The sequence below is a fragment of the Anolis sagrei genome, chromosome 11, assembly GCF_037176765.1.
Source record: "Anolis sagrei isolate rAnoSag1 chromosome 11, rAnoSag1.mat, whole genome shotgun sequence".
In the NCBI taxonomy this organism is placed as follows: Eukaryota; Metazoa; Chordata; class Lepidosauria; order Squamata; family Dactyloidae; genus Anolis; species Anolis sagrei.
The window spans coordinates 19376622-19390079 of NC_090031.1; the positions used below are offsets into that span (position 1 = coordinate 19376622).

Below are 13458 nucleotides of genomic sequence, written 5' to 3' on the forward strand. Positions count from 1 at the left end.
AGGAAAGAAGAAAAGAAAAAGGAAAGGAAAGGAAAAAGAAAAAGAAAAAAGAAAGGGAAGAGGAAGGAAAAAGGAAAGGCGAAGGTGCCTCAAACTCTCACCTGCCGAAGACATGGGAAGACCACATAAACTCCAAGGGCTCGCGCGGCAGCAGCTTTCACCAGTGGGTTCTCACTGTGGTTGAGTCCAAGGAGGATGGTGATGCAGAGGATCTTTTTATCATTCTGCCATCAGCAATGGGGAGAATGCAAGTCATCAAATTCAGAGGTATTTCCTTAAAGCCTTGCATGCCAGGACATGCCAAAACTTTTTTCCTGCCATTGAAAACCAAGCTATTTTCATAGCTCCAAAAACTGTATTTCACTTCTCATTTTATATTTCGGTATGTTCAGTGAACACCACATACATACATACCGAGAGGCCACTGAAAGCTTCTGGTAAGATGGAGGAGAGTGCATTGCAGGTGCTGGTCTGAAGCGTTGGATGCTGGGAGTTTTGGAGTGCTGCTGGTAATGGCCCATTCAGCATCCTGGTCCAGAATGTTACAACCTATGGAGCAGACAAGGATTTTGCTGAGTAGTTCTACCCACTGGGAATGGAAGAAGACAAGGCAGATCATACAGTGAACGAGTCAGCTACTGTCTCTCCCTGTTTTCCTTATTTCTCAAAACAAGGATGGGCACAAATGGAGTGAGATCAACAGCATTTACATACCAGGTCCACAGGCACCCGCTGATCTGGACCATCCACTAGGTCTGGCTTATACTGTTGTATTATGCCTACACCCAGTTCATCGAGGAGCTGCCAAAAAGAAGAAAGGGTGAACTGAGTCAGGCAACACAGAGGATACATATAGCTTTCGTAGTGCTTCTTGTTTTCTCCATTTGGAAAAGCAAAAGGTCTGCTCACAGTATCAACACCTTTGCACTGAATGGGGAAGATTGGACAGTGTGTTGTTTTGGATTGTTTGTTTTTCATGACAAAGAAAAAAACTCTTACTTTTGCTCCATGGAGCTGGATAGCAGGATCGGCCTCTTCCATGCATTGATAAGCCACTTTGCCAAGCTCGAGCAAAGAGTTTTGGGCAACAGAGAAATAGCCCTTGACCAGAAGCACTAAGACCTGTAGACAGAAAGAAAGAAAGAAAGAAAGAAAGAAAGAAAGAGGGGGGGGGGAGGGGGGAGGGAGGAAGAGGTGGAAGAAATTAATTACAATAACATACCATAAGAATAAAGACATATTTATTAAGGACACTGCTCTTACCCAACAAAATTTATAAATGTTTATAAAGTAAAGACAGGATAAAGCATTACTATATTGTCGAAGGCTTTCATGGCCGGAATCACTGGGTTGTTGTAGGTTTTTTCGGGCTGTCTGCCATGTTCTAGAGGCATTCTCTCCTGAAGTTTCGCCTGCATCTATGGTAAGCATCCTCAAAGGTAGTGAGGTCTGCAGGAACTAGGAAAATTGGGTTTATATATCTGTGGAATGACCAGGGTGAGACAAAGAAGTCTTGTCTGTTGGAGCTAGGTGTGAATGTTTCAACTGACCACCTTGATTAGCATTTGATGGCCTGGCAGTTTTTTGGTGTGGCTTGTTAGTGCCTGGGGGAATCTTTTGTTGAGAGGTGATTAGCTGTCCCTGATTGTTTCCTCTCTGTTGTTTTGCTGTTGTAATTTTAGAGTTTTTTTTAATACTGGTAGCCAGATTTTGTTCATTTTCATAGTTTCCTCCTTTCTGTTGAAATTGTCCACATGCTTATGGATTTCAATGGCTTCTCTGTGTGGCTACATGGTGCTTGTGAGAGTGGCTCACTACACACTACATCAAGGACTCAGCCCACTTCATAGAAAAAAATCAGCAATCTCAAGCTAAATACCAATGACAAACTGATCCGCTTCGATGTGGTGTCTCTATTTACCATGGTCCTGGTAGCAGACACCATTGCACTAATCAACCAGGAGTTCCCAGAGGACATCACAGTTCTGTTTCATCATTGCCTCACTACCAGCTACTTCCAGTGGGACAATGAGTTCTACGAACAGAAAGATGGAGTAGCAGTGGTGAGCCCCCTCAGCCTGGTCATAGCTAATTTCTACATGGAACACTTTGAAAAACAAGCCCTTGAAACAGCAACCAAAAAGCCCAACTATATGGTTCAGATATGTGGATGACACTTTCACCATTTGGAGCCACGGAGAAGAAGAACTAAACAGGTTCCTGGACCATCTTAACAGCATCCACCCAAACATCCAATTCACCATGGAAAAAGAAAATGAAGGAAGACTGCCTTTTCTAGATGTCCTAGTCATCCGCAAACCAGATCAACAACTGGGTCACACCGTTTACAGAAAACCCACACACACAGATAGATATCTACATAAAAACTCCAAACATCACCCAAGTAAAAAAAGAAGCACCATTTAAGCCTTGGCTGTTGTTCATTCGTTCAGTCGTCTCCGACTCTTCGTGACCTCATGGACCAGTCCACGCCAGAGCTCCCTGTCGGCCGTCACCACCCCCAGCTCCTTCAAGGTCACTCCAGTCACTTCAAGGATGCCATCCATCCATCTTGCCCTTGGTCGGCCCCTCTTCCTTTTGCCTTCCACTTTCCCCAGCATAATTGTCTTCTCTAGGCTTTGCTGTCTCCTCATGATGTGGCCAAAGTACTTCAACTTTGTCTCTAGTATCCTTCCCTCCAGTGAGCAGTCGGGCTTTATTTCCTGGAGGATGGACTGGTTGGATCTTTTTGCAGTCCAAGGCACTCCGTGCAAAAAGAATCTGCGAACCTCACCTCCTCCAAGATGAACTGAACCACCTCAACTGGGCTCTACAGGCCAATGGAGACTCCACCTCAGACATCAGAAGAGATGCAAGACCAAGAACAAGCCACGAGAATAAAGACAAAGATCCACCCAGAGGAAAAGTGTTCTTGCCATACATCAAGGGAACCACTGACCGCATAAGGAAGCTGATGAGGAAACACAACATACAAACCATCTACAGACCCACCAAGAAAATCCAACAAATGCTACGTTCAGCAAAGGACAAGAGGGATCCTCTCACTTCTGCAGGAGTCTACCGTGTACCATGCAGCTGTGGACAAGAAGTCTCCACAGGGACCACCAAACGCAGCATTGCCCAAACACGAATCAAGGAACATGAAAGGCACTGCAGACTACTTCAACCAGAGAAGTCAGCCATAGCAGAGCACATGATGAACCAACCTGGACACAGCATGTTATTGGAGAACACAGAAATGCTGGACCACTCTCACAACGACCATGTCAGGCTACACAGAGAAGCCATTGAAATCCATAAGCATGTGGATAATTTCAACAGAAAGGAGGAAGTTATTTATTTGTTGTGTCAGAAGCGAGTTGAGGGTGCAGCTAACATGTATTTAAAAACACAAACAAAAGTTTTAAAAGTTAGTATGCTCAATCTCCTTTGACCAGAAGCTGGCCACTTGGAGTGCCTCTGGTATTGCTATAAGAAGGTCCTCCATTGTGCATGCGGCAGAGCTCAAGTTGCAATGTAGTAAGCTGTCTGTGGTTTGCTCTTCTCCACACTCACATATCGCGGACTCCACTTAGTAGCCCCATTTCTTAAAGTTGGCTCTACATCTCGTTGTGCCAGAGCACAGCCTGTTCAGTGCCTTACAGGTCGCCCAGTATTTTGTGTGCCCAGGAGGGAGTCTCTCATCTGGTCTCAGCCACTGATTAAGGTGCTGGGTTTTAACCTGTCAATTTCGGATTCTCACTTGCTGAGGTGTTCCTGCGAGTATCTCCATAGATCTTAGAAGGCTTTTTCTTGATTTAAGCCATTGGCCTGCTGGCTAATATCCAAACAGAGGATGGGCCTGAGATGTCAATACCTTGGTCCTTTCATTACAGGCTGCAACTTTCTGACGGATGTCAGGTAGTGCAACAACAGCTGAACAGTATAATTTCTCCAGCAGTGTGGTGTAGACATCCTGTGATAATGCAGCATGTCACATTAAGAGCCACATCCACTGTTTAAAGCAGTGAGATGTATTCCACACCGAGTATGTTTAGTTAGCAGCAGAGTGGCCAAGCACAAGGGCAGATGCCTTCACTGTGTCTGGTAGTGATCTCCAGGTTGTGCCAGTCAGCTTCCTTACAATGTTATTTCTAGCGCCCATTTTTTGCTTGTTAGTCAAGCAGTGCTTCCTTTTAGTCAGAGCACAGTCCAGATTGACTCCCAGGTATTTAGGTGTGCTATAATACTCCACTGGGATTCCTTCCCAGGTCATCCTCAGAGCTCGAGATGCTGGTCTGTTCTTAAGGTGAAAAGCATACATCCGCATTTTAGATGGATTAGGAATCAGATAGTTTTTCCTATAATAGGCAGTAAGAACACCTAAAGCTTGGGATAGCTTCAACCATCTCAAAGCTCCCTTCTTGAGTGATGATGGCACGATCGTCAGCATAGATGAAACACTCTGTCCCTTTTTGCAGTGGCTGGTCATTTGTGTAAATGTTAAACACTGATGGAGCAAGCATGTTCCCCTGAGGCAGGCCGTTCTTCTGTTTTCACCATCTGCTTCTCTGGCCCTAGAATTCAACAAAAAAGCTCCTGTTTTGTAGCAGATTTCCTATGGGTGAGGTGGTATTCCTTTGTGATATTGTAAATTTTTCTCAGGAGAAAGCTATGATTTACAGTATCATATGCTGCTGACAGGTCTATGAAGAGAGTGCCTGTAATCTGTTGCCTTTCAAAACCATCTTCTATGTGCTGAGTGAGCTTCAGCACGTGATGTGCAGCTTCACGTTTATCTCGCTTCCTCCTCTGCCACTGAACATTACCACCTACAAAAGCTCGATATGTCCACAAACCTTTATGCCAGCCTGGTGCAGGCCCATAGCCAGGATTTTGATTCGGGGGGGGGGGGGGGGTGAGTCTGAGTTAAAGGGGGTCTACCCTAGCAAACCTTTCATATCGTTACCCCAATACCCCCATGCATATGAGATATATTAAGCATGGTGATCAGATCATGATATGAATAAACATAACAGTTTAAATAATGTACAAGTAAGGCCTTTTCGCAGACCACCATGAGAATTTCGGGGGGGGGGGGGGTGAAGCCCCCCGAGCCCCCCCCCCCCCCCCCCGACTACATACCTGGCCTGGTGTTTCTTTTCTGCAGGATTAAATTAATTAACCCTCTGGCTTTTATGTTAGTCACTTACTAACAACCTAAGCCTCCCCTCCATACCTGTAAGGACTCCAGCCGAACTGGCGATGGTTCATAGAAGCCCATGGTTGTCTGGCAGGCACTGTCGCTGTCCAAGCAGCCTTCCTCCCTGGGCAGAATGACCAGAGACATGCAGAGGTGGAGAAGCCAACAGGGCTCTTCACTGCCATTCTCTGGCATCAAAAGGGGCTGCCCTGGGCCATCGCTATGGCACTCAGGTCCCCCAGGTGTGCTGGATGCACCTTCACCAAGTCCAGATGAACCAGTCTGCTGCAAAAGGAGGCGCACTTCTGGCAAAGGGGCTTGAGTAGAAACTATGGCACCGAGCAATGTCAGACTTGACACTCGAACATTGACATCTAGTTGAAAGAAAGGTTGAGAAAGTTAGATAGTGATAGGAAGCAAATCAACAAATTTGAAATGCCTTACTGGAGGAGAATTCAGCAGATACCAAATCGTAGTAGTTCCAAACATTGTTACCAATATGTTTACACATACTGCCCAAAGACCAAAATTTATACAACACAACAAAAAACCTCTTCATACCTTTGTGTCGAATGTACGGCTTGATCTGGTTCCAGACTTTTGTCAGCAGCCCAGGCTTTAAACGGCTGTATGGCACATTCAGCACCAGATTGGCAAGGCACTGTTAAAAGACCAACATTTTTTTTATCAAAACTTGTTTAATTCCTGGGATTAATTTCACAAGCTCATCTAATATCTCAGATAAATGGTGACCAAAATGATCAAAGGTTTGGAAATCAAGCACTATGAGGAATGGTCGAGGGAGCTGAGGATGTTTATCTTGGAGAAGAGAATGTTGAGAGGAGACATGAGAGGTAAGTGTTTACGTATTATTACATTACATTACATTCTATACACACACATACATGTTTTCACTTTTATTCTTTTATTCGACTTACACAGACAGGCTCCTGCCTCCAGAAACAGCTATAGCTTCCACTACTCAAGAAACACCAAAGACCCTCCCTCCAATGTAATGATACGTAAACATGTACACGAGCCCTGCTAATGTCCTCCAAAAACACAATACTGCCCACTACCCAAGTGAAGGCTTTAATCCAGGGACAATTTCATCCTAGATTTTATGTGTTTCCTCCACCACAACATCCCAGTTTTTCTGACTCTCTCCACTGGAGTGGAATTTGCACAATCCCACCCGCTGCCTCTCCCTTAACCCTTTCCTAGGGCGCACACATACTGAGAGGAATTGATCATCAACTGAACATACTGCAGAGGTTTGGGAAACTGACTCAACATGATGGAAGTTGTAGTTCCCCTGGATCAAGGCACAGCTCTGTGACCCCCAACGACAATGGACCTGGACCACATTGGTACAAAGAACCCCCATGACCAACGCAAAATACTGGAGAGTTTTGGTGAGAATTCACCAAGATTTATAGGAGTTGTAGGCACTGGGATGTATAGTTCACCTGCACTCAAAGATCACTCTGAACTCCACCAGCAATGGATCCGGAACTAACTTGGCACACAGAAGACCCGTGATTAACAAAAAACACTGGAGGTCTCTGGAGGGATTTGTAGGAGTTGTAGTTCGTCTACATCCAGAGCACACTGTGAACCCAAACACTGATGGATCTGGACCAAACTTAACATGCACACCCAATATGCCCAAATTTGAATACTGGTAGATTTTGAGGCAAATTGGCCTGGACATTTTGGAGTTGTAGGTTCCGAAATTTATAGTTCACTACAGTTAAGGAGCACTCTGAACTCCACCAAAGCTGGAATTGTACCAAACTTGGTACACAGAGCCCCCATGACTAGCAAAAAATACTGGAGGTCTTTGGGGAAAATTTACCTTGATTTGGGGGAGTTGTAGTTCACTTACACCCAGAGAACACTGTGTTCCCAAACACTGATGGATCTGGACCAAATTTGGCATGCATACCTGGTATGCCGAAATATGATTACTGGAGGGGTTTGGGGGAAAACTGACCTTCTTTTCTGTGAGTTGTAGTTCACCCACAACCAGAAAAATTGTGACCTCCACCGGTGATGGACCTGGAGCAAACCTGGCACACAGAACTCAACCTACTGGAGGGATTTGAGGGGACTGACTCACCATAGTGGGAGTTGTAGTTTACTCTACAGAGAGCACACAGTAACCCACTGACAATGCATCTAGAGCAAACATAACAAATGTTAAGTACTAAGGGAGATTTTTAGGGTTAACCTGGCATGATGTGAGTTGCAGTTCACCCACAACCTTAGGCATTTTGTACAATTAAAAATTGGCTTTTTTAAATTAACCTGGGCACCGCCAGATCCCCAAGCTAGTGTTTAAATATTTGAAAGGAGGTCACATTAAGGAGGGGGGAAACTTGATTTCTGTTGCTCTGGAGATTAGGGCATAATGTAGCCATGAAGCCAAATTGCAGGAAAGAAGATTCCACCTCAATGTTAGAAAGAATTTCTTAACAGGAAGAGCTGTTTGGCAGTGGGATATGCTTCCTGGGAGTATGTTGAAGACTCCTTCTCTGGAAGCTTACAAGCAGAGGCTAGATGGCCAGCTTTTGGGGGGTACTTTGAATCTATATTCTTGCCTGACTGAAGGGGTTTGGGCTAGATAACCTTTTGGGTGTCTTCCAACTCTATGATTCTATGATTGAAACCAATTAAGCCCTTGCACAATCTCTATAGATTGAGTATCTTGCAAGTAACTAGCACAAATACTCGCTTATCCAACATAAACGGGCCGGAAGAATGTTGGATTAGCAAAAATGTCGGATAATAAGGAGGGATTAAGGAAAAGCCTATTAAATGTCAAATTACTTTATGATTTTACTAATTAAGCATCAAAACATCATGTTTTACAACAAATTGACAAAAAAAGCAGTTCAATACATGGTAACATTATATAGTAATTACCATATTTACAAATTTAGCACCAAAACATCACAATGTATTGAAGCAGCTGGATGGGAGGCAGACTGTGTTGGATAATACAGAACACTGGATGAGTGAAGGTTGGATAAGTGAGACTCTACTGTACTTCTAGCAGCCTTAGCAGTTAAGGCTGATTTAGGTGTGACATATGAATTACAGCCTGACAATTGCGAACTCTCAAGCTGTGAAGAAAACCACAATCTGTCCCAAGAATCTCTTCCAAGGATTCCAGCTGGCTCGAAATAGTGCAAAATATCCCTCAAGTTTTGGTAGAACTTGCATGAATGAAAATGGCAATTCTGGAACTCAAGTTCTTTGTGAGGCAAGTATTACTTTGCAGGCCCAAGTAATAGCATAAATAAATGCTGTTTATACCTTAATGATCTGGGTGAGGGTCTGGGAAGAGGACTCAGCGACTAAAGCCAACAGCAGGCAGCGATGAAGCTCTCGGATGCTGGTGGCCAGAGTAAACGAGAAAGGTGTGAAGGCTCTCTTGTGGTCACCCACATCCTCTGCAATGCAAAGAAACTGTTTGGAGCCTTCCAAGATGGCCGAGAGAACCTGGAGAGCACAAGCTCGGGTCTGCAGCAGAAAGAAAGGACGTTCCTAGCTCAGAGGAAGGCAAGTTCTCTTTAGGAACACCCTAAGTCAGAAATAGCTTGAAAGCACACAACAACAACAACAACAACAACAACAACAACAACAACGAGTCAGTATCAGATTCAAGGAAATTATTCTTGACCAAGATCATGTCTCTCAGAAAAAACAGTATCACGTAACACCAGACCTTGGAACTTTACTTTTGTTACAGTTACATCTTCCAGAAAGAGCAACTTCTTATGCTGCTCATTGGTAACATATTGACTTTGTTTTTACATCCACGGCTATATTAAAATGCGAAACAATGTTTATTTATTTATTTATGACATTTATATGCCGCCCTTCTCACCCCGAAGGGGACTCAGAGCGGCTTACAAGTAAAAAGTAAATACAATATATTATTATCATAGCACAATATTAATATTATATATTACATTGTACTATAACATTATCCTGTAATATTATTAGTAATATTACATTTACTATGAGAGCGATTTCCTGAACTTGCTAACTTTCACCGAGATCTTTGCCCTTATTAAAAAGAGGCTGCTAGAAAAGGACCATAATCAATTGTTGAGCTTGGCCAATAAATCCTGTTCACCTATGAACATGGCAATTCCATTCATACAGGGAAATCCAGCCTTTTATATTGCAGCACTCACTAACCTCTCTTACAGGAGAGCCTACATGCTGGCTAGATTTAATATTATGCCATCTCTGCTCCATACAGGAAGACTCAACAGTCTACCAAGCAATAAGAGGCTTTGTCCCTGTAGCACAGGACAGCTGGATTCCATCCAGCATCTTCTTCTGCACAGCCCACTTTACCAGGATCTAAGATCTAGCTTACTACCACACATTATAGATTCCTTGAAAAACTACAGTGACTTAGACAAAGTAATTATGCTTTTAAATTGTCACGATTTTAAGTGCTGCCTTTCAGTGGCAAGATTCCTGAATGAAGTCTGTAAACTGAATGTGTAGCAAATGTGAAGTTCCCTTTTCTATGGTTTGTACTGTATTTTATACCTCTTCGGTATGTATATGGATTGGAAATCTGGATGCCAACCTTTGCACCAGTTGCAGTTTCTGGGCTGTCTTCAAAGAATGCATTGCAGCAATCCAATCTGGATGTAATTAAGGTGTGGACCACTGCGACCAAGTCAGGCTTCTCGAGGTATGGTTGCAGCTGGCGCACCAGTTTTAGCTGTGCAAAGTTTCTCCCAGCCATTGCGAACACCTAAGCATCAAGTACTGAATTGAGAAGGACCCCAGACTGCGGACCCATGTTCTCAGGGGAATGTAACCTTGTCGAACACAGGTTGCCACACTATGCTTCGATCGGCTTCATGACTGACCAAAAGGACCTCCGCCTTGTCTGGATGAAGCTTCAACAAGAAAACAATAGCAGGGGGCATGCACTTACCTTTGGAGAAGGGTCTTTTAAGGCAATAGTAATCAAGGATACCGACTGGGGGCTTCCAATTCCAGGTACGTCAGGAATAAACGCCGACCAATAGCCAAAAAGGACTTTCTTCTCTATAGACTTCACAGTAGAAAGGAAGCAGGTCAGAGCCCCTTGGCGAACCTTTGCTTGGAAGGACCTTGCGTGAAACGAAGATGACACAAAAGAATTAATTGGCTCAGTATCAGAATCAATATCTTACAAGCCTGCCATCTTAGTAGAAAACTAGCTGTCCCCTGCCACGCGTTGCTGTGGCCCAGTCTGGTGATCTGCAAAATAATGAGAAAGTGTTGGTTTCTAATATAAGTAATTTCTTTATGCTTGTGGGTAAACAGTATTTCTTGCTGTTTTTTTGCCAGTGTTGATGTGGAGATTGTCTGGTTTCCCTTTAAAATCTATAATATTATATCTGTGTGTGTGTATGAATCATATATATCTATATCTATGCGTGGATGGCTCTTTGTCAGGAGGGCTTTGATTACGTTTTCTTGCCCTGGTGAAGGGAGTTGGATTAGATGGCCTTGAGTATTTTGGGTTGGTCATGGGGGTACAGTGTGGGAAGTTTGGCCCAATTCTGTCGTTGGTGGGGTTCAGAACGCTCCTTAGTTGTAGGTGAACTATAAAGCCCAGTAACCATAACTCCCAAATGTCAAGGTCTATTTCCCCCAAACTCCATCTGTGTTCATATTTGGGCATATGGAATATTCGTGCCAAGTTTGGTCCAGATCTATCATTGTTTGAGTCCACAGTGCTCTCTGGATGTAGGTGAGCTACAACTCCCAAACTCAAGGTCAATGCTCATCAAACCCTTCTAGTGTTTTCTGTTGGTCATGGGAGTCCCGTATGCCTCGGTTGGTTCAATTCTATCATGCTATTTGATTGTAGGTGAATTATAAATCCCAGCAACTACAACTCCCAATCTATCTATCTATATCTATGACTGGATGGCTCTTTGTCAGGAGGACTTTGATTACATTTTCTTGCCCTGATGAAGGGAGTTGGATTGGATGGCCTTAAATATTTTCTGTTGGTCATGAGGGCTCTGTGTGGGAAGTTTGCCCTGATTCTGTCGTTTGTGGGGTTCAGAATGCTATTTGATTGTAGGTGAACTGTGAATCCCAGTGACTACAACTCCCAAATGTCAAGGTCTATTTCCCCCAAACTCCATTCATATTTGGGCGTACTGAGTGCTTGTGCCAAGTCTGGTCCAGATACATCATTGTTTGAGTCCATAGTGCTCTCTGGATGTAGGTGAACTACAACTCCCAAACTCAAGGTCAATGCCCACCAAACCCTTCCAGTATTTTCTGTTGGTCATGGGAGTTATATGTGCCAAGTTTGGTTCAATTCCATCATTGATGGAGTTCAGAATGCTCTTTGATTGTAGGTGAACTATAAATCCCAACAACTACAACTCCCAAATGACAAAATCATAATTTTTGAGTAATGGTCACTCTTTGTGTTGTGAGACGTTTTGTTGCCAAATTTGGTGTGATTTTGTTCATTGGTTCTTTTGTTTTTAAGGTACTCATTATGCACAGAGCATTTTTATATATATAGAAAGATGAGGAAACTCCAGATACTTGTGGACTCCCATAAAAGTGGACACTCGAAATGCTGGGTGCCATGTATAGGAGAAGGACACTGAGGATGTCTTTGTAACAAACCTTGTTTTGCTTTGCATGCCGCCTTCAGTATCGGAATACTCTGAGTCACTGCTGCTGATTCTTTTCCAGCCCAGAGTGCAGAAAGGCAGGTGGGCCTTTGCAAAGGTTGGGCGAGGGTTGGAGAGATCTGGACTAGGATTGTACTGCTTGTCTCCATGGCAACTTGATTCCCTTGTTCCGCCTCCTTCGCTCTCGTCGTCTTCTACCAGCTCTCCTTTTTGCTTTCCCTTGGGCTTTTTCCTCCTGGACTGCTTTTGGGAGGAAGAATTGTCAGAAATATTAAAAATTAACTAGATATTTATTATTACACAAATGTGAGTCAAGCACTGAAAGGGTTAAATGGATGTAATGTCTCAGCAAAAGCTGCAGTTCCATATAAGCAGGCGTGCCTGTAGCTTAGTAGGCCTTTGTGTTAGTTTACCTCAGTGGGAAAAAGATCTCAGTCTGTGAGAAGGCCTGACAGTGTGAGGTAGGCCTTAGCCTGTGAGAGAAGGCCTCACACTGCGTGAGATAACCCTTGGTAAAAGAAGGCCTCGTTTGTGAAGCTCCAGTGTGAAGGTTGAACTTTATTTCTGTCGTGGAAACTTTATTCTTGTAAATAGTGCAACCCCAAATTGGGAAACAAGTCGTCCAGGAATACCTGGCCGCTCTAAATGAGTTCAAGTCCCCAGGGCCAGATCAACTACACCCAAGAGTATTGAAGGAACTAGCGGAAGTCATTTCGGAACCATTGGCAACCATCTTTGAGAGTTCTTGGAGAACGGGAGAAGTTCCAGCAGATTGGAGGAGGGCCAATGTGGTCCCAATCTTCACAAAGGGAAAAAAGGATGACCCAAACAATTACTCACGTCGATACCAGGCAAAATTCTGGAAAAGATTGTTAAGGAAGTGGTCTTAAAACACTTAGAAAGAAATGCGGTCATTGCTAATAGTCAACATGGATTTATCAAAAACAAGTCATGCCAGACTCATCTTATCTCTTTTTTCGATAGTTACAAGCTGGGTAGATGCGGGGAATGCCGTGGATGTGGCGTACCTGGATTTCAGTAAGGCCTTAGGACAAAGTCCCCCATGACCTTCTGGCAAACAAACTAGTCCAATGTGGGCTAAGAAAAACTACTGTGAGGTGGATCTGTAATTGGTTAAATGAATGAACCCAGAGGGTCATTCTCACCAATGTTTCTTCTTCATCCTGGAAAGAAGTGACGAGCGGAGTGCCATCAGGAGGGTTCTGTCCTGGGCCCGGTCCTGTTCAACATCTTTATTAATGACTTAGATGGAGGCTTAGAAGGCATGATCATCAAGTTTGCAGACAACACCAAATTGGGAGGGAGAGCTTTGGCTCCAGAGGACAGGAGCAGGATTCAAAATGATCTTGACAGATTAGAGAGATGGGCCAAAACTAACACAATGAAGTTCAACAGGGACAAATGCAAGATACTCCACTTTGGCAGGAAAAACGAAATGCAAAGATACAGAATGGGGGACAATGCCTGGCTCGAGAGCAGTACGTGTGAAAAAGATCTTGGAGTCCTCATGGGGAACAAGTTAAACATGAGCCAACAATGTCATGTGGT

General features: G+C 43.8%; 1 protein-coding gene across 2 annotated transcripts in view; it reads right to left on the reverse strand.

Moving 5' to 3' along the window:
* Positions 1–13458, reverse strand: part of HEATR6 (HEAT repeat containing 6) — a 36284-nt gene that overhangs the window by 12458 nt on the left and 10368 nt on the right. The window contains exons 8-16 of one of the 2 annotated variants that reach the window (XM_067472005.1): positions 11882–12129; positions 10176–10353; positions 8525–8731; positions 5765–5864; positions 5240–5577; positions 1000–1122; positions 715–801; positions 415–549; positions 102–224 (exon numbers count right to left, since the gene is read on the reverse strand). In XM_067472005.1, coding sequence (XP_067328106.1) covers positions 102–224; positions 415–549; positions 715–801; positions 1000–1122; positions 5240–5577; positions 5765–5864; positions 8525–8731; positions 10176–10353; positions 11882–12129 — 1539 coding nt within the window. Of the gene's footprint in view, positions 1–101; positions 225–414; positions 550–714; positions 802–999; positions 1123–5239; positions 5578–5764; positions 5865–8524; positions 8732–10175; positions 10354–11881; positions 12133–13458 lie in introns of both variants that reach the window. The other variant, XM_067472004.1, reaches the window with a different exon arrangement.